Here is a 21,557-nt window from a genome sequence, read left to right on the forward strand (position 1 = left end):
TCCTCCACTGTGAGAGTCTTCTTTCCAAAAATCTTAAATATAAATAGTTAGCAAGTTAATACCAAAAAAAAAACGTTTTTATTTTGATTACAAAATGTTCATGAAATATTAAAGAAAATTAATAATAACTCCATAATATTGTACGATTTATGACCTACATCTTTGTATAAACCAAACAAAAAAATGATGTATTTTACTATTGAGTTTATATTTCTATACAAATGAGGAGTAGTTTAAAGATATTAAGATATTTTTGGATTAAACTGCACAAAAGAGTGGTCGCTAAAGTTTTTGGAATTCTCAATTATATTTTCTTTTATTCATTTTTAAATTCCATTTTGGAAAAGAACGTGTAAATCGAGAACATCAATTTGAGAACCTGAAACATGAGAATAATTAGTGTTGATTGAAAAAATTGAGATGTAAAATCGTGATAACAGATAATAAATGTAAATTTATACGAGAGGACCCGTGCTGCTCCGCAACAATGATTCGTCGTAAAATCAATTAATACTTTAGTGATAGAAATCTTCTTTCTATACTTTTACAATCAATATACTCTTTAATAGGATAATTTTGGAAATTTCCAGTAATATTAAAACTAATTGTTGGAGCAAATACAATTCTGAGCCCAAGTTTAATTTTTTTATCGGACTTTGATAATATCAATAGAAATTTTTCATGTAAATTGTGCATCATATTTCATAAATCGATGCTTTGGAATAAATTAAAATATGAAAAAAGTTGGGCTACATTGCAAAAAATGATTTTATTTGACGGCAACGGCCATACCACACTGAATATACCGGTTCTCGTCCGATCACCGCAGTCAAGCAGTGTCGGGTGCGGTTAGTACTTGGATGGGTGACCGCTTGGGAACACCGCATGCTGTTGCCTTTTTTATTTTCTTCTTCCAGTACTTTTACAATCAATATTCTTTTTAATAGGATAATTTTGGAAATTTCCAGTAATATTAAAACTAATTGTTAGAGTAAATACAATTCTGAGCCCAAGTTTAATTTTTTTATCGGACTTTGATAATATTAATAGAAATTTTTCATGTAAATTGTGCATCATATTTCATAAATCGATGCTTTGGAATAAATTAAAATAAGGAAAAAGTTGGGCTATATTGCAAAAAATGATTTTATTTGACGGCAACGGCCATACCACACTGAATATACCGGTTCTCGTCCGATCACCGCAGTCAAGCAGTGTCGGGTGCGGTTAGTACTTGGATGGGTGACCGCTTGGGAACACCGCATGCTGTTGCCTTTTTTATTTTCTTCTTCCAGTACTTTTACAATCAATATTCTTTTTAATAGGATAATTTTGGAAATTTCCAGTAATATTAAAACTAATTGTTAGAGTAAATACAATTCTGAGCCCAAGTTTAATTTTTTTATCGGACTTTGATAATATCAATAGAAATTTTTCATGTAAATTGTGCATCATATTTCATAAATCAATGCTTTGGAATAAATTAAAATATGAAAAAAGTTGGGCTATATTGCAAAAAATGATTTTATTTGACGGCAACGGCCATACCACACTGAATATACCGGTTCTCGTCCGATCACCGCAGTCAAGCAGTGTCGGGTGCGGTTAGTACTTGGATGGGTGACCGCTTGGGAACACCGCATGCTGTTGCCTTTTTTATTTTCTTCTTCCAGTACTTTTACAATCAATATTCTTTTTAATAGGATAATTTTGGAAATATTCAGTAATATTAAAACTAATTGTTGGAGCAAATACAATTCTGAGCCCAAGTTTAATTTTTTTATCGGACTTTGATAATATCAATAGAAATTTTTCATGTAAATTGTGCATCATATTTCATAAATCGATGCTTTGGAATAAATTAAAATATGAAAAAAGTTGGGCTATATTGCAAAAAATGATTTTATTTGACGGCAACGGCCATACCACACTGAATATACCGGTTCTCGTCCGATCACCGCAGTCAAGCAGTGTCGGGTGCGGTTAGTACTTGGATGGGGGTGACCGCTTGGGAACACCGCATGCTGTTGCCTTTTTTATTTTCTTCTTCCAGTACTTTTACAATCAATATTCTTTTTAATAGGATAATTTTGGAAATATTCAGTAATATTAAAACTAATTGTTGGAGCAAATACAATTCTGAGCCCAAGTTTAATTTTTTTATCGGACTTTGATAATATCAATAGAAATTTTTCATGTAAATTGTGTATCATATGTCATAAATCGATATACTGAAATAAATTAAAATATGGAAAAAGTTGAGCTATATTGCAAAAAATGATTTTATTTGACGGCAACGGCCATACCACACTGAATATACCGGTTCTCGTCCGATCACCGCAGTCAAGCAGTGTCGGGTGCGGTTAGTACTTGGATGGGTGACCGCTTGGGAACACCGCATGCTGTTGCCTTTTTTATTTTCTTCTTCCAGTACTTTTACAATCAATATTCTTTTTAATAGGATAATTTTGGAAATATTCAGTAATATTAAAACTAATTGTTGGAGCAAATACAATTCTGAGCCCAAGTTTAATTTTTTTATCGGACTTTGATAATATCAATAGAAATTTTTCATGTAAATTGTGCATCATATTTCATAAATCAATGCTTTGGAATAAATTAAAATATGAAAAAAGTTGGGCTATATTGCAAAAAATGATTTTATTTGACGGCAACGGCCATACCACACTGAATATACCGGTTCTCGTCCGATCACCGCAGTCAAGCAGTGTCGGGTGCGGTTAGTACTTGGATGGGTGACCGCTTGGGAACACCGCATGCTGTTGCCTTTTTTATTTTCTTCTTCCAGTACTTTTACAATCAATATTCTTTTTAATAGGATAATTTTGGAAATATTCAGTAATATTAAAACTAATTGTTGGAGCAAATACAATTCTGAGCCCAAGTTTAATTTTTTTATCGGACTTTGATAATATCAATAGAAATTTTTCATGTAAATTGTGCATCATATTTCATAAATCGATGCTTTGGAATAAATTAAAATATGAAAAAAGTTGGGCTATATTGCAAAAAATGATTTTATTTGACGGCAACGGCCATACCACACTGAATATACCGGTTCTCGTCCGATCACCGCAGTCAAGCAGTGTCGGGTGCGGTTAGTACTTGGATGGGGGTGACCGCTTGGGAACACCGCATGCTGTTGCCTTTTTTATTTTCTTCTTCCAGTACTTTTACAATCAATATTCTTTTTAATAGGATAATTTTGGAAATATTCAGTAATATTAAAACTAATTGTTGGAGCAAATACAATTCTGAGCCCAAGTTTAATTTTTTTATCGGACTTTGATAATATCAATAGAAATTTTTCATGTAAATTGTGCATCATATTTCATAAATCGATGCTTTGGAATAAATTAAAATATGAAAAAAGTTGGGCTATATTGCAAAAAATGATTTTATTTGACGGCAACGGCCATACCACACTGAATATACCGGTTCTCGTCCGATCACCGCAGTCAAGCAGTGTCGGGTGCGGTTAGTACTTGGATGGGGGTGACCGCTTGGGAACACCGCATGCTGTTGCCTTTTTTATTTTCTTCTTCCAGTACTTTTACAATCAATATTCTTTTTAATAGGATAATTTTGGAAATATTCAGTAATATTAAAACTAATTGTTGGAGCAAATACAATTCTGAGCCCAAGTTTAATTTTTTTATCGGACTTTGATAATATCAATAGAAATTTTTCATGTAAATTGTGTATCATATGTCATAAATCGATATACTGAAATAAATTAAAATATGGAAAAAGTTGAGCTATATTGCAAAAAATGATTTTATTTGACGGCAACGGCCATACCACACTGAATATACCGGTTCTCGTCCGATCACCGCAGTCAAGCAGTGTCGGGTGCGGTTAGTACTTGGATGGGTGACCGCTTGGGAACACCGCATGCTGTTGCCTTTTTTATTTTCTTCTTCCAGTACTTTTACAATCAATATTTTCTGATGAGATAATGGAAGGGATGGGAGAAAAATTAGTGAAAAGGAAAGAAAATAGGAGAAAATTATTGAAAAGTTTGTATGTAAAATAGTAGAAATACTAACACTAATCATTAAAAAGAGAAATTTTCCATAGAAAGTGAGTCCAGTCAAATTTATAGATTTGGGGAGAATATTAATTTTCTAGAAAATATCTATTTTTCGGGATAATCGTTAAAATTTACCTTTATATAAAAATTCATGTCGATATTATACAAATTGTAGGCATTCAAATACGGAACATTCTGTGAATGATGTAATAGGAACATAAAATCTTTCTTAAGTTCGCAGCTGTGTAAATCGTACCAGTTAGCTTGAAATATGTGTTCAGGTAATAAACCAGCCTGCAACAAATAAAAATTTTTTTTTCAACTCTATCGAACTTTGAATTATGAAAAGATGCCATAATTCGAATTACACAGGTCTGCAATTAAAAAACTGCAAAGTTTTCTGCATACATTTTCTTATAGATTTTGATGTCCTTAAGCCGAAAAAATATTTGAAAGGCTCCATCTCACCAACTTCCAAAATTCTAATTTAGTTGAAATTTTATATTTTATTTTTTAAGCTTAAGTGATACAGAGGACTCAGAAACTTTTGCTACGCAGATTTTCCAGTTGAAGAGGAACTTCAACTTTTTTCTCAGAGTGAGCTCAATGACCTGGTAAGAGACTAGAATCTCTCAAAAGATCAGTGGTGGATTTACAGTTGGCCGCTTGTAGGCTAATAATCGTCTGCCGCCTCTAGTGATCTCTGGATTTCGATACCTTGGTCCACAATTATTCAAATTACATTTCTCCTCAAAAAAATCTTAACATTATTATTTGAACACCAAGGGTTCATGTAAACAAACCAAGCTGAATCTTGTACTACTTTAGTAAGATAAGGTACATTTTAAAACTATTCAACACTTATATAACGTTGATACATACTTTTTATTTGACTCACACTTTAACAACAAAACAATAATTATATTGTCGTTCGAAATCTTGTTCATTATTCCTGACGCTATAAAAGAGCTAGAGCATTAAGCATTTCATAGTTTTAAATCGATAGTAAATAGGTCTTTCCTCTTTTCCATTAAGAAAAACTTCTCTCACCTAAACAATTTTACGCTGGTGTCCAGAGATCAATACGAAGTAAAAAGTGTACGCATTCATGAACTAATTCTGTTTCTAGATAATTGAGGTACAATTTTTCCATAAAACTATTGTTTCTGTTGGAATCGATGGTTATAACTTACCCAACTTTGTAAGAAAGCTAAAGAAAGCTAAAGCGGATATGAGACAACTAGAAACGTGTTAATTGTGAAACAATCACTCGCAGCCATTTCAATATCTTCATCAGGTGTTTGATCGAATCTTTTTATTTGTTCTATTTGTCCATATCTATAGTACGAGTATATTCTCAATTCCATTGCCATGAAAAACTTTAATAATCGCCTCATCAAAACTCTTAGTGTGAATAATATATGTTTTTTAATTTTGTGTATGGAAATGAAAAAATGCTATTGTAAATTTTCCGCCCCATGAAATCTGCCGCCCTAGTCTACAGCCTACTCAGCCCGCTAGTAAATCCACTACTGCGAAAGATGCTAGAAAAAACCTTTTATCAACTGGTTCCTTATCGAGACATCATACAGACAGACATCATAGAGTATTTACTGAATGTTTCACTCAAGAGGACAATCTGGTTTATTCATTGATTCATCTAAAACTAGCCCCAAAACAGTCTTGGTATAATGGAAATGTATTTGCATCTCTTCCGATAGGACACTCAGAAACGTTATCAAATCCACTTTGGTTTCACCAGAAAAGGTTTTATTGCCACCTCTTCACATTAAATTAGGCTAATTAAGTTATTGCAAAATTATGTGGATTATTTTGAATATATATGTTCCAAGCTCCCAAAATTGTTTGAAGCAAAGTTGAGAGGAGTTTTCACTGGCTCTGACAAAATAAAACTTTTGTCCTGATTCAATAGGAAATATCGTAATAGAAGCATGGGATTCTTTCAAAAATGTAGTGCAGAGGCTTTTGGGTAATACCAAGAATCCCGAACAAAATTATTGTACAGCGCATGCTGACACCGTATAAAGTAAGACTACTCTACTCGAAAAAGAAAGAAGAAATTTAAGGAGAACAATAAAGCCAAGGAAAATGCTATGAGCAAAGAAAATACTGTGAAGAAGATGAAGAATAAAGCAAAGCCGGCGATAAAAATTTAGAGTTCATCTGCACAACAGAGAGAGTGCCACTGCATTTACTCTTCCGAAATTTTCGTTCATCCACCATCAGAGGATTGGATTCAGTGCATTGCCTGCGAAGAATGGTGCCGCGAAAAATTGTACTTATATGGTTTTTCGAGCGATATTGGTCGTTTGTCAAGACTAACACCTACGGAATTGGCTTCCAAGGCGTTGATTTTTTAAAAAAATCGCCATTTTTCCAAAATTTTGTTTTGTAGAACATAATCAAGAGACCAATTTTCTAATTCACTATTATGGATCTATCTATTTATCTGGTAACCATAGTAGAAGTTATAGCCCACTGTCTCTAGTACACTCTAGTACACAAAAGTAAGATTACACTATTTTTTACAAAAAGAAAACAACATTAATTGTTATTAATTCACAGATCATTGAAAAGCCTACACTGTTGTTTATTTTTTAATTAAGTCTTCATTTTGTTTCCACATTTTCGAAGATGCGCTCCAGATTTTATATTCCTGAGTCGAAGAAGTCTCTACAGAATCCGTTGAGGAAGTGTGTAACCTCTGCTCGGACGTCTGCTCTTGAAGCGTTTGCCAAGTGTTCCTTTCGCTTGGGGAAAAGGGGATAATCAATGAGATCTAAGCTTGGACTGCAGCGACATGAGGTCGAGCGTTGATGTGAAGAAGCACTACTTTCTCGGTCAGTCGTTCTCTCCAGAGATTCTGGATTTATCGCCGGAGTTTGTTCAATGTTTCACAACATCTGTCTGAGTTTATTTGATGAGGACTATCCCATTCTCAACCCAAAGACAGTCACTATAAACTTTCATCGTTAATTTCCGTGCGACCCTCAGCAAAAAGCTTTCACCATTTGCAGACGTACTGAACGGACACCTTAGTGGGACGGTAACATCATATCTTCATATTTAACACTTTAATACCTGACGAAGAACCCTTAGTAGCACAGCGTAATGCGGATTGGCGGGCTCAAGAGTGGCAGAACAACTTCCCACTCGTCAACTCGAGGTTGTAACTCATTGGGAATCTCACTTGTGTCGTGTCCAACTTCCAATGCTTAGTTGAAACCTATTCAGCAGCAATATTTAATTCACTTTGTCCTGACTGTGGGCTGGTTACCAAAACGCTTAGATAAAATGAAGGTGCGTTAATGGAAATTATTGATTTAACCAACTAGTTTTAGGTGATAAACTTATCTACAAGTTTAAGTTTGTCTATCTACTAACCTGATAGTATAACTCGTTTCCAATTGCACAATATTCTAGAAGTTGAGATAGTACAATAATTGTCAGAGCTAGTCTCATTACTTGTTGAGAAAGTGTAGCGTTTTTCTGAAAATTGTTTTAATTTTAGTTCAATTAATAGAGAAATACGTAACTCCTTTGTAGCCGATTTCAAAAGATAAGCTTTTCAACGCTTTTCTGATAATGTATGAGAGTATCTTCTAGATATTATACAACACGAAAATGTGTAAAACAAGTTATATCAAACAAACATTTTTTAACAAATGGACAAAGAATTCTTGTAAAAGATAAAAAATACTCGATTTAAATTTAAATTTTTCAGCCCTGATTGGTTGAAGTATTTTGGAGTTTCTAAAAAACCAAATTTTCTTTACAGTAAAGTGTCTTTTATGTGACAAATACGACAAAAGGTTATTGAGATGAATTCAGTGTCAATTACTATACATATCTACATATCCACTGGTACTATAACCATGATAAACGTATAACTACCATGTTTGCAAGGATATACGCCTCTCCACATACAGCTATTATGGCAGATGTTATTAAACACATAGCGATCCATCCGAATAGATTATTCCATTTCTTTGTAACACTAAAAAAAAAACAAAAAGAAAACCATTCACATAAATTTCCTTCCGATTCAGTAGAAAATTACTAATTGACCCAAACTGAATTCAAATTCCAACAGTAATTAAATTAGACTTGCTAAACATGTGTAATGGACCGTTGGAGGGATGGATACGGCGGGATAATATAATAGAGACACTGGTTTTTAGCGGATTCATTTTAATTTTTATTAACTTAAACTAGAGTCTGCTCGTAAACATTGTATTAAGCAGTGTGTTAGTATGAAAAATATTCTAATTTATATCCAGTAATTCATGATAAAGATTCAGTGTAATTTTATTCGTACCAGGAGCTGTAATCTGATCTTTAAGATTTTCCAATTGAAGGTATACGGAGGCCAGCACTCGAGCACGGAGATGTATGTCAGTGAATCATCTTCGTGGAAGTAAAAAAATCTTGTATGACTCCATACCTAGCTTTCCTGGTACCTCCATACGTATTCATAAATTCTTCGAAGGCATATATAGATAAATCCTTCCTTTAGGTCATGGTACCCTTCGAACGGTAATCGTCGATTTTAGTGGACTTCTTTCAGTTTTGCGGAAATTCATTTTCTCCTCTTTGGACTGCTTAACCATTCTTTGTCTCCGCCTTCAAAGCCACTTTCTGTGACATCCACGTTGTACCGTTTTTTCATTCAACTTGAAGATTTAATCGAAACAATTCGTTTCTTCGTCCATCCTCCACAATTTGATCACATACTCTTCTCCAACTTGATCTTCTCCATGTCGATAACCAATTTCTAGGTCAAATGGGAACTTTATTTCACGTCTAAACAGGTTTTTTTCCACGGGTGTTTCCCCATTGGATTTATTGATAGCAGATCTATACGTCATTGCAAATGGAGAGAGACGAAACAACTCTGAACAAGTATCTTTCATTAGTCTTGCTAATTCTCTTGATCATTCTATCTGATTGTCGATAGAATGTGATTGTCCTGGTCTTCTCCACTCGCAACTTATCGAACGTTTTCTGGAGTCACACATGTCTTTCAAATTTCGGCAGCGATTACAAAGCCGAATGGTATGACTTTAAATTGCCACAGTCCAGATTCGGGAGTAAAAACAGTCTTATCTGCTTATCTTTGGAGTCAGTCTTTATTTGTTGCTAGACTTCAGGTCTAAGATTGAATATAACTTGCTGCCAATTAAAGTATCTAGGATGTAGTCAATTTGGCGCAGAGAATAGCTGTCTTTCTTCGGAATGTTGTTTAACTGATTAATATTTCTATTCTTCCATCTCGCGAATTATTTTTGCAGCTTCCTCTCTCTTCGCTCGCGGTAGTCGGCGAACTGATCGCCGATTGGCTTGGCATCCCCAATATCGATTTTGTGTTTGACAGCTGACGTCTTCTCTAAATTTTCTCAGCTATATTCAAGGATTGACCAGCTTCTGAAAACATCTGTTCGAATCGTTCATGAATATTATCAGTTGTCGTTGAATATAGATACAACTATTGACATTACTAGTACGCAGGATCCAACCTTGGTTGCTTTCTCAATGACAATTAAGTAATCGTTCACGTACTGGGATCTTATTCGCCGATGTAACTCATAGTTTTCCTGTTCGTACTTCTTCTTAATTGTGTTAAAAATACTTTTCTATATTTAATTTGGTTTAAAATTAATTTTCTACAGCTTCCGTCAAAAATTTGCCGTTATGTGTGTGGTTGAAAATTGTCGTTTTTTACCCAACATTTCCTTGTAACCGCGCTATTATCATGGTTTCGCATTTTATATTAATGGTTTTGTTTCTGAAGTATTATTGGAAACCATGAAGACTCATTACGTCAATTCTCGGGATTACGTGAAATTTTCTGAATTCACAATTGGATTTGTATGTCTACGATGAAATTTTCAAAAACTTTTTTTCGAAAATGAATAAAAAGTGTTTAGGAGCACAACATATTTATCAAATTTTGTTTTCTCGTACTACAGCAATCTTACCAATTTTTTCATTTTGACCTTAGAATTTTTTTGTCAGCCGCCACCCATTATCTGGCAAACAATTTCTGTACTTAGTAGTAAACTTTAACATTAAGTAAAACCACGAAATTCGATTTAGAAGAAGTAAAAAAACTTCTAAAAATAGTACAAGAATAGGTAGATAAATTGAGTTGGTCTTTTGAAGATGGATCTAAATCATAAGATCTAATACTACGATAGACCTTATGAGGAACGTCTTTTATCGTCTTCTTAGCCAGGTAAATAGTTTACCTGGCACTAGTAGAAAACAAATAATTGATTTTTATGACCAACTGTAATATACATTACCTTAGAAGTAACTGATGGTGACGTACGCATCGAACGAAGGCTTCCTTATTTTCATTTTTGTAGTTAAAGTCTAATTTGTCATCGACTAAAAATCTCAGTTTTTCGTTCACTTCAGACATCTCAGGAGTGTTAAATTTCAGAAAAGTATTGTGTAAAATCTTGTACTGGCAAATAATACATGACGATATGGCCACAAATAAAAAATCACATCCCAGTATCATGCAAGCCATTACATATGGTATCATTACAATCTGTCCTAAGTATAATATTGCATAATATTTTGGTTCTTTTTCAAAACTTGAAGGATACGAGATTGGTAATGGATATTCTTTATTTATCCAAGATTTAATGAATAAGAATAATATATATATTATCGCCCAACTTATTATAAATATAATTAATAACATAACTTTTCCGTATATGTTCTTCAATTCTTGTGCTAACTTTTTGCCTAGTAAGTCGAATGGCCAAAATTCCTTCAATATAATCTCCAAGATTAATTTTATTTGTTCACTTTTCAATGAGAGAAATGCTATTTTCAATATCGTCTAAAACGGAAATTATATAACAATAATTATTTTTTCCAATAATCATTAATTATAAAGTACATTTCAAATTAAAATTTCTAATGAATCAAGGTAGAATCCGTATTTGCGCGGTTTATAATCATAATACAAACGCGCTAATTTGACGTTTTCCAGATTGCAGAGTCCATTTATCGAGATACCAGATGTTGGATATTTGTACTTTCGGTTTTACTAACAATCAGAACGGTCGACATTTTGAAGTGGATTCACGAAACATATAGCGTGTCGTAGAAAAATAGATTTTTTTCAAATTAGCGACCAATTAAGAAACCGAACCTAATTCAATTGAGACTAAAGTGTAAGCCTAATCTAACAAGAAAATGAATCCGTTTCTTGGTCTGGTTAAAAACATCAAGGCTTAATTCAAAAGAAAATAAAAGTCGAATAAAGAAAAACGCGACAACAATTATATTTGAATTTTTTTCACTACATCTTCCCCTTCTTCATAATCTCCAAAAAAATAATTTCTCAAAAATATTTTGCTCAATATATGTACCTAGTTCTAAATCGCGCAGATACGTAAGTACAGCCGTTTATAATTTTGAATGATGTATGTCAGTGAGTTCTACAAAACATTTTTACATAAAATGAATCTATTTTACTTTTGAATAAATTTTTTTAAAAATAATTTGTAAATTAGAAGATAGTTTCACCTTTTCTGCTCTAGAAATAATTTTTATTAGCTTTTCTAGTAAAAAATAATGCATTTTTTCAGTTTGATTTAATTGAAAATTCGCTTGTTGAAGTTAACTTTGAACAAAAAATGACTTTAGAGAGATTAATTCGATTGATTAATGGCTTTTCGACATATAATCCTGTAAAAAATGGCTAATTTAGTTGAAAATTGGGTTTTCTATATCCAGTCTTGTTTTTCCTGGCATTATTCAATTATTCAATCAAAAAATTACTTTTATTAGATTAATTTGATCAAAAAATTTTTTCTGAATTGAATTCCATGAAAAATTGCTTTATATAGTTATATTGTGTTAAAATTTGGCTTTTCTATGTCTAAATTTAAACAATATCTTTGGTGAACTTAATTAGATCGAAAAATGACTTTTCTACGTTTAAAAATTGCAAATTGAACCAAGAACTGATTCCTCTACTTCTAATTTGGTGAAAAATTGTTTTCCCTGGTTTTATTCATTCAAAAAATGAGTTTTAATTGGCTTTTTAAAGTTCAACTTGGCAAAAAAAACTTTTATGAGTTTAATATGACCAAAAAAATTCAATTGTGTTAAAACAGGATTTTACAAGTTTAATTTCTTTAAAAATTGGTTGCCTCTTTAAACTTGGCCAAAAATTGCTTTTTTAATAATATTTAGCTGGAAAATTACATAATTGATAATTTTGTATATGAAGGAATAGCTCTGTTATTTAAGGAAAAGAAAGGGGTCAACCTCGGGATGGAAAACAGTAAGATGTAAATTGGTATAAACCTTTCTTTTATCGTCCTAAATAATTAAAAATAAAAACGCGTGTTCGTTCTCGACGCATTCTTCCCTCCTGCCATCTCGCAAGTGTCTTCAGAGATTCTTGAATTGAAGAAATAGTTGGCCTACTATTAGGCAACCAGAAGTGGACTGCATTTGAATAAACTACGAGGGCGAATCACTAAGTACGCCCAAGCCCTAATATGACTGTGCTAGAAGTGTAGAATGAAAATGGATTTGACCCATATTTTTTCTACTTCGGTCAAAAATTGACTATTTCAGATTAATTTTCTCAAAAAATAACTTTCCTGTATAAATTATTTGCTAAAGAAAATACATTATTGGGTTAATTTTGTGAAAATTTAGCATACTTCTGTTTTATCGATGGAAATCTGAAATTTATCACTTTTATGTAGTCAGCTTCATTATGTTTGATTTGCTCAAAAAAAAATCACAAAATAATTCGCTGGCCAGATGATTTTGATCATTTTAATTGTGTTAAAAATATTTTTTCTATATTTAATTTGGTTTAAAATTAATTTTCTACAGCTTCCGTCAAAAATTTGCCGTTATGTGTGTGGTTGAAAATTATAGTTTCCTACATGAATTTTCTTCATGTTGATTTGGTCACAAATTAAATTTTTTCAGCTCAACTTAATCAAAAATTGATTTAAGTTTACCAAAATAAGTTTAATTCTTTCAATAATTGGATTTTTATAAATGAGTGTTGTGAGAAATTGTTTTTTCTGTAATAAATTTGATCATATCTATTTTGCTCAAAAAATGACTTTTATCAGTCCAGTCCTGTCAAAAATATTCCAATTTGGTCAAAAATTAATTCTTCACAATTAAATGTAGTTAAAAAACGGTTATCTGTAAAATTTGGTTAGAAATTGCCCTTTTATGGATTAATGTAGTAGTAAAATAAAAAAATGGCTTTTATTTGGTTAAAAATTGGATTTCCTCAGTTTAATTGGTAAAGGTTTTGAATACTGAAATATATTATATATCAATTTATTTAATTTAGTAAAAAATTGGTTTTTGTCATTTCGACTTCCTTAAAAATTGGTTTAAATTGACCAAAAAATAAGTTTAATTGTCTCAAAAATTGGCTTTCGACATCTTTATTATATGAAAACTGTCTTCATCGATTTTTCTGAAATAATTTGCTCTAGAAATTACTTTTATCAAATTAATTGTGTCAAAAATATTTTTCGGTTTAATTTAAGTTTAATTTTCAAGTTTAATTCGGACTAAATTTAATTATCTACAGTTTCAATTAATAAAATATTGGCCGTGCTGTATAATATTTGGTTAAAAATTGTTTTTTTGGATTGATTTGCTTAGGAAATTGCTTTTATTACGTTAATTTGGTCAACAATTGGCTTTGTTTAATTTAATTCGGTCAAAAAATGGCCTTTTTATATTTGAATTTATCCTTAATGAGTTTCATTGAGCTGAAAATTGGATTTCTACAGTTTGATTCAGTCAAAAGTTGGTTTAATTTGTCCAAAAAATTTCTCCAATAAGTTTAATTCGCTCAGAATGGTCTTTCCACAGCTTGGTTTTATGAAAACTCTCTTTTCTATATTAAATTTCATCAAATTTCGATTTTTTCTGAAATAATATGCTCCACAAATGACTTTTGTCAAATAAATTCTTTCAAAAATATTTTTCTGAGTTCAATTCAGTCAAAAATTAATTATTCACAGTTTCATTTAATAAAAAAATGGCTGTGCTATTCAAAATTTGGTTAAAAATTTTCTTTTATTGGAATAATTTACTAAAACATTGCTTTTATTACGTTATTTGGCATTGTTCATTTTAATTCGTTCAAAAATGGCCTTTTGATATTCAAATTCATTTTCAATGAGTTTCATCAAGTTGAAAATTGGATTTCTACGATTTGATTCACAACCAGTCAAAGATTGCTCAAAAACTGGATTTATAAATCTGAGTGTTGTGAAAAACTATTATTTTTTGTATTAAATTTGGTCATAAATTAATTTTTTGAGTCATGACACTTTTTTCCAGAAATTACTTTATGAGTTTAGTTGTGTTAAAAATATTTTTCTATGTTGAATTCAAAAATTTATTCTCTACAGCTTCATTTACTCAAAAATTGAACGTTTAATGTGAACGTTGGTTAAAATAATGTACTTTTTTGTATAAAAAATGGCTCTTATTATATTCATTTGTTCAATAATTGGCTTTCTTCAGTTCAACTCGGTCGAAATTGACTTTGTAAAACTTTAATATATCTTTAATACCATAATAATAACAAATAATAGAATTTAACCCACTTGGAATGTTATAACAACGTTGATTATATCAGTTATTTTATCATCGTATCCATTAGATTTGGTTAAAGACTCATGTACGATTCCGAACCCATAAAAACTCAACAGTGCCGCTGATGCGATTAACAAGAATTTTCTCTTTCCAATTGCTTCTTGTTTTGGCCACAATTGGATTGTCTGTAACATTACTTGTGGTATCCATAGAATGAGTTTACCATAATCTTTTATTCCAAGAATACTCCAAGCGGTATCTGCAAAAATGCGTTAATTTTAAATGATCTGTTAGTTGAGTCCGTGGCAATGATTCTAGTATTACAGTACTACGAGGATGGTTCCATAAGTACCTGGCCCAACAAAGAAACCTAAGGAAGTTTGAATGATAAAATCGGCAAGCTCCTCAATATAGCCATTAACTGACGACATAACCTCTTCATTATTAGAAAATAGGGTGCATGAAGTAGCAATTCAAACTTCAATTTTGGCTACTGCGATAACTAACACTTTCTTCTTAGTTTCCCTGTCTTGTTAGCATAATACTCGTCGTTGATAATTTTTCTTTTTTCAAGATAGTCAATGAGAATTATCCTATGCGCATCCCAAAAACATGGAACGGTTTTTGTCATCTTTGGAGTTGGTTTTGTCCCTTTTCAGTCCATTGTTTTGATTGTTCTTTTGTTTCGGGTGTGAAGTAATGGACCCACGTTCCGTCCACGTCTTTATTTCTGTGAAACAATGCGAAATACTCGATGGAAACATCTTCACGACGCTGTTTTTGTTCCATTCTGAGCAATCGCGGCACCCATTTTGAGCACAGCTTTTCTTGTCTAAATTTTCAGTTAATATGCGATGTGCCGTACTTTTTGGAATGTTTACTACGAAAAGAATGTAGATAGGAACAAAACCAATTATTGGGACAACCTACAAGGCCTGATATAGGCAAAGACTCTTGTGAACACACAACATCACCAGAGTAGATTTGCTGAATGTATCAGCCTAATTAAGAACAATCTACGAATACTAACAGGAGTTCTATCGGAGCACTGTTGTCCTAGAAAACACCTGAAGAAGCTAGACTTAGCAGTTAATGTGGCGAGCAGGTTTTGTTGCACTGAGGACGAAACCTGTATCCACATTCTCTCGAAGTGTGAAACACTAAGGAAATCCATAGCACTACACCTGGGAGCGGATGAAATAGAAGACGAAGATCTCTGGTAATTAAAGTCATCCCGCATTCTAGAGTTTTTAAAAGGAGTGGGATTAACGGATCCGCTCTAAACACTGGGTTCTCCAGTAGCGCAGCAAGAAAAAGGGATTTGGGGTCGTAGTTTATACGATACCCCAAATCCATACGTACATACATCATATAACCAAGACCAATTTTTTATTAGTTTACATATTTACTGAGAACGTTCGCTATTGATGGCTGCCAAATGAAGTTCAAAAGTACATAAAAATATTTTAAACGGTTAAACTTATCGAAGCGTCGCTATTATGTTTGAAATATGGATAAAGAAAATATAGTGACTAAAATTCTCAATTCTGAAATGATTCATATACATTTTTTTATAACAACCAAGTATTAATTGGAAATTATAAATTCTACATACTATTTTCCTAATTTGTAACCAAAACTTGTATTTATTTCATAGTTAACGTTCGACTGACAAACAGACTTGGACAATTCGCAGCTATTAGCCTCTCTGCCGGTTTTATCTTGTTCTGTTAGTTGTAAGTACTTTTCATTTCCGAACACGTAAAAATCACCAATGAATACAATGCATACAAAAGTGTATTGATGTCCATGAAGAATATTTTAAAAAACAATAAAGTCATTATCAATTAAAAAAAATGTTTTCATTTGTCAAAACTTAAGTAGCAACCCTCGTAGTTAACAGAATTAAAATAAAATTGAAGAGAACCGGGTAAGATTTGATTTGAAAAAGTATCACTACTCCTCATACACATAAACACATAAAATAGTTGCCTGGTAAATCGTATAAAGAGTTGTACTTCGTTGAGTGTACCCAATGTACCATGAGTAAAATTCATTTATTAAAAATTCCTCCGCTTTTTATTGCTGTGTGGATAAAATATTATTTAGATCACTCATGAAATAAACGTCTGTAATTTTACAAAACTGAGAAAATATTTGATAAGATTATGAATTATAATTTCACACCCTTACAATGTAACAGGGGTGATCAAAAAGTAACTGTTAACTAGCTATTCGCGCTCACGACAGAATATCAAGATTTCATCTTCACTTAAATTTAAAAAGAAAATTGGAATTAAATCTTATTATCTTTTAGGAATAAAGTGGGTTGAGGAAATTTGTTTGAAGGATTTATTATATTTTTATAAGGGCAATCAATTATTTAAATTTAAATACGATTGATTAAAATATGTACAACTTACGGTCTAGCAACATGTTCCTTACTTCTCGTTGGAGTTTTTTCCATTAAGTAGCCATACGCAATACATATTATGTAATAAAAATGAATTATTGTCAATTATCTCGTAAATTACCGATTCAAAATTGAATGGGCGGTCACAGAAAACCTTAACATGAATTTTGGATACGATAAATAATAGTACGTAGCCGATTGGTGATATTACAGATCTGTACTAGCTCAGATAAATCCATGAGAAATGAAAAAATTATATTGAAACATAGGAATAATAATTTTAAATCAAGCTGCAAATCATGAGAATATTTCATCCTCATACTATTGCTAGGAAGCAAAACTGTTTAATTAGTCTGCTGGAAAATATTTTCAAGTAAATTTGATTTGAATTGAAAAGAGAATACTACATGACAAACCTCTGTGTATAGGAGGCTATAGTATTGAACAAGTTAGATTCTACAAATAGTTAGAACACGAAATCTGCATTGGCAGAGATAACAAGACCTCGGAAATAAGGGTCTACTCAACAGTTTGGTAGTCAAAGACTGAAAATGAATACTCCCGCCAAGATTTTTCCCGCTGGGATTAATTAACGCGGGAGAAGGTTTATTGGTGGGAAAATTTAGTATAAAACAGGTAACTCAAGTTACTAGATTTCAGTTTACCTTCAATCTCTAAAGACGATAACTTGGTTATCGAAACGCGCTTCGGACATGTAATTGTGAGTGTTGATGTAGTGGTGGTGTAAATAATGTATTCAGTATAAATATCGCCAAAAATTCCAACTGAGTTGCGATGACTCCACGGTCAACGAAACAAAACAGGTACGTAAAACTTAGTATTAAGATCATATTGGTAAATGCAGATATTTCGTTTCTTAAATCATGCCGTATGTTAAGGTTTTCCAGGTTTTATCAAAGTTGACGTAAGTAAGACAGAGCTTGTGAATTTGCATGAAGGAAATGGCTGGATCTTGATCTCTAAAGGAAACGAACTATTCCTAAAATAGAAGCATATGGACTTTACAAAAAACTAACAAATGAATTAAGCGATTTAGAATTTGAAAACTGGTGTAAGTTTGAAAGAAACATGTTTAGGGTCATTGAATCAAAATTTAAGAAGAAGATCTTTGTTTTAACTGAGAAATTGAGGAAGTTGAAACCGCAGTCCAAGAAAATGTCTTTGAAGCCAATCAAAATTGTGGAAAATCATTCTTCCCAGACGTTTGACAGAAAAGAGATGTAGCTGTTGAATAAAGGTTTGGGTTTTGCTGTTACGGGTGAGGGCGATCTCGGCGAATTGATTTTGATTGGGTATATTGATAGTTTCATTCAGTATCTTCCTCAAGACGCTGGGAGCTAGAATCTTCGTCCAGGAAGTATACAGTATATCAGTATAACTACTAAGAATAAAAATCCATCAGTCAACAAAAGAGATCTGAATACTGTTAGGAGTTTTAGGAGGAAAGTTTGTTTCTACTTGAAAGCAGATAAAGGAAACAAGGTTGTTATAATGGACAAGAAGGACTATTTCGAGAGAGTGGACAACTTAATCAAAACAGGACCAATCACCAAAATCTCAAGAAATCCGCTGAATAAAATGATCACAAATGTGAAAGAAACAATTAAAAATTGTAAGAACCTTGTCAACAAAGTGAAGAAACTGAAGATGGGGAAATTTTAATCTCCTTTGATTTAAATTCATTATTTTCCAGCATGCCGATCCCTCAGACCTTGGAATATCTTGAAGACTTACTGAGATCTAATAATTTGGGAGCTTATGTAATAGAAGAATATCTAGAGTGAAAAAAAATATGTATGGAACAAAACTATTCCATTACAACAATGAAGTCTACAAGCAAGACGAAAGAACAGTAATGGGAAACTGCTTATCACCGTTCATGCCTGAACTGTTCATGAGTCATTGTGAAAAGCAAATCAAAATATCCATCTATAAAGTTCACCTGGAATGGAAAATAATGGGAAGTTACTATTTTTAGATACTTTAATAATTAGGAATAGTAATAGGTTAGAATTTGATGTGTTTAGGAAAAACACCGCTACATGCAGGTACATCCCGGATTTTTCTTTTTATTGTATCGAACATAAGATGGCCAATCTCCATTTCCTGGTACATCGGTTAATCCATAATCCATAATCAATAAGGAAAAGTCCTTCATTGAGGATGTAGCTGTAATCAACGGTTATGATAAAAGAATTTGTAAATAGGTTATTCATTCGTCGTAGGTTTAGAAATCTTTTCCAAACCCAAAGTAAAAGACCCGAAAAATTTATAAGTCCAACAATACATTAAAACAATTGTAAAATACAAAACTTCGAAAAGTGTGGTACAGATGAAGTAAGTTGTGGTGATTGTGACTGAAAATATATTGGGCAGACCAAGAGATCCGTTATTGTCCGGTTTAAAGAGCACAGAGCTCATTTGAAACATGGGCGGACCGGAAAATCAGATATTGCGCGATCACGCTGCCCGTCACAATCTTGACATGAATATTAATGTAAAATTGTTAAGAAATGTGTGCAATAATAAATTGTTGGATGCATTTGAGAGCAATGAAATTGCTAGATGTAAGAGTAGCTTAAATAGGAAGAAAGGGCCAATTCCTTACAGCTTACACTATAGTTTAGTGGTCAAAGAATGAAAAAGAAAATTCTCGCCAAGCAGGTTTTTCCCACTGGAATTAATTTTCGCGAGAGAAGGTTTATTGGAAGGAAAATTTTGTATAAAACAGGTAAGTCAAGAAGACGATAACTTGGTTATCGAAACGCGAGTCAGGTAGTATAATTGTGAGTGTTGGTGTGGAGGTGGTGTAAACAGTGTATTCAGTATAGTCTCCCCGACTCTATTTGTTACATTCTAGCTATCCTTAATTTTCTGAGACTCTCTCTGTTTTTCTTCGACACTTTCTGAATTCTGATAATTCTTAAAGATTTTCTTACTCACTTTATCTAGTTATTATTGTCTTTCTGTTCCTCTCTGACTGTTGTTGTTATACCTTATTGAATATAGTCGATGAACACAATCCCATGACTATAAAAAAATATGTCAAATCTGACTTTGCTATATAAAGTGTGATATTTCTAATGGTCAACGTACTCAGAATGTGTTGTTGTACTCAAATCGCGTGAATGATACCTAGAAAATGTTCCTTCGAATCCGCTTCTGGTCCAGAAAGAACAAACACGGAACCCAACGCGCGGATATCTTACGCATGGATAATTCTTCAATCAGCATGCCGTTAGCTTCTCCTATCGTTCTAATATTAATTCGATGGTTGTCCAATACCATTAATGAAATTCTGAGATTATATCGCTGGTTGTCACAGTTTTTGACCGCCTCGAACGTTCGTCATTAGTCAAGTTGATGCAGTTTGAGTTTGTATTAAACTAAACAATTTCACGTTAATAAAAGATGTCGTAGAGTCTCCACGCACAACAATGTCTATATTGCCCGTTATTTGCATAGGTATTTTGCCTTTGAAAATTGACAGCTCAAGCAATCAATGAAACTTTTACAACAACTCACTTATGCGATTGTCAAACAGAAACTAAGCGACCAATAAGGCTGAAATTTCGATGAGATTTTCTCAACACTTGTGGAAATTTATTCCTCAACGTATATTAATAAGTCCTGATCTTCAGGTTGTCCTGGAAATCTTATCAGACAATGCTGGTATATCAGTTTTATCTTATTTTTTGACGCATTATTCTACTAAGAGGAAACATGAATAAATTTTGTATTTAATTACGTTTTCTGTTTGTACAATAGCTTCCTCCATTCTACCTCAATCCATTTAAAATTTTTCAATATATTATTAACCAGTTCGCATCTTCAAAGACACGGAACCTTTGATTATTATATCTAACAAATGTGATTACGATCACACATCATAAAGACATCATGACTTCGTTAAGGCATATTAAGCCTGTATTAAATTCATCTTATTAAATATTGATGATATAATGGCTGTCAAATTAAATAGAAATGTCTACTTAACATGATTACTTACTATTGATAACGAATTCCAATATCATTTTCTATAATTTGCCCTTTGAATTCGATAATAAATATGTTTCTCTATCACTTGATATTTCATAGAAAAGTTTTCAAATCATCAAATTATTAATATGATCCATTGAAATGTTACTATTTGAGAGACAAACTAAACATTTCTTAGAGGACGTAATTTTATTTATGGGACATGTAGGAGCGGGTCAATACAAGCTAAACCTCAAGTTTGTGAGGTAACCCCTCTAGTCCCCCGGTCGCCATCTTGGAAAAAGGGGTGAAAACACGTTTTTCGTAATATCTCGGAAACTATTAATCTTACAAAAAACTTGTAGGACATATTTTGTAGCAAATTGCTTTGCTTACAATTATGTTTATGAGATTTTTTGTCATAAATCCAAAATTTAAAAACTTATGAGCAAG

The 21,557-nt window shown here is 32.4% G+C and overlaps 1 protein-coding gene and 9 non-coding genes across 10 annotated transcripts; 9 read left to right on the forward strand and 1 right to left on the reverse strand.

Annotated features, from left to right (window-relative positions):
* Positions 1–316: 316 nt before the first annotated feature.
* Positions 317–10,610, reverse strand: LOC130894548 (uncharacterized). Its single transcript, XM_057801426.1, has 5 exons — positions 10,381–10,610; positions 7,970–8,072; positions 7,460–7,564; positions 4,190–4,348; positions 317–379 (listed from the first exon to the last, which is right to left on the reverse strand). Exons 1-5 carry the CDS (start codon positions 10,608–10,610, stop codon positions 317–319), a joined length of 660 nt encoding a protein of 219 aa, XP_057657409.1.
* LOC130894674 (5S ribosomal RNA) lies at positions 779–897 on the forward strand. The gene has a single exon (XR_009059369.1). It is a non-coding gene; the product is annotated as a 5S ribosomal RNA (ribosomal RNA).
* LOC130894675 (5S ribosomal RNA) lies at positions 1,157–1,275 on the forward strand. The gene has a single exon (XR_009059370.1). It is a non-coding gene; the product is annotated as a 5S ribosomal RNA (ribosomal RNA).
* On the forward strand, positions 1,535–1,653 carry LOC130894676 (5S ribosomal RNA). The gene has a single exon (XR_009059371.1). It is a non-coding gene; the product is annotated as a 5S ribosomal RNA (ribosomal RNA).
* On the forward strand, positions 1,913–2,033 carry LOC130894668 (5S ribosomal RNA). The gene has a single exon (XR_009059364.1). It is a non-coding gene; the product is annotated as a 5S ribosomal RNA (ribosomal RNA).
* Positions 2,293–2,411, forward strand: LOC130894677 (5S ribosomal RNA). Its single transcript, XR_009059372.1, has one exon. It is a non-coding gene; the product is annotated as a 5S ribosomal RNA (ribosomal RNA).
* Positions 2,671–2,789, forward strand: LOC130894665 (5S ribosomal RNA). The gene has a single exon (XR_009059361.1). It is a non-coding gene; the product is annotated as a 5S ribosomal RNA (ribosomal RNA).
* Positions 3,049–3,169, forward strand: LOC130894669 (5S ribosomal RNA). Its single transcript, XR_009059365.1, has one exon. It is a non-coding gene; the product is annotated as a 5S ribosomal RNA (ribosomal RNA).
* Positions 3,429–3,549, forward strand: LOC130894670 (5S ribosomal RNA). The gene has a single exon (XR_009059366.1). It is a non-coding gene; the product is annotated as a 5S ribosomal RNA (ribosomal RNA).
* On the forward strand, positions 3,809–3,927 carry LOC130894666 (5S ribosomal RNA). The gene has a single exon (XR_009059362.1). It is a non-coding gene; the product is annotated as a 5S ribosomal RNA (ribosomal RNA).
* Positions 10,611–21,557: the final 10,947 nt, after the last annotated feature.

The sequence above is a fragment of the Diorhabda carinulata genome, chromosome 5, assembly GCF_026250575.1.
Source record: "Diorhabda carinulata isolate Delta chromosome 5, icDioCari1.1, whole genome shotgun sequence".
NCBI classification, from domain to species: domain Eukaryota; kingdom Metazoa; phylum Arthropoda; class Insecta; order Coleoptera; family Chrysomelidae; genus Diorhabda; species Diorhabda carinulata.

Coding starts and splice junctions, on each gene's coding strand:
- LOC130894548 (XM_057801426.1), bottom strand. CDS start 10,610: ATGGCTTGCATGATACTGGGATGTGATTTTTTATTTGTGGCCATATCG. Junction 7,565..7,969: donor CGTATATCCTTGCAAACATG/GTAGTTATACGT, acceptor AACAATTTTCAG/AAAAACGCTACACTTTCTCA. Junction 4,349..7,459: donor GAAACGAGTTATACTATCAG/GTTAGTAGATAG, acceptor TATTTGTTGCAG/GCTGGTTTATTACCTGAACA.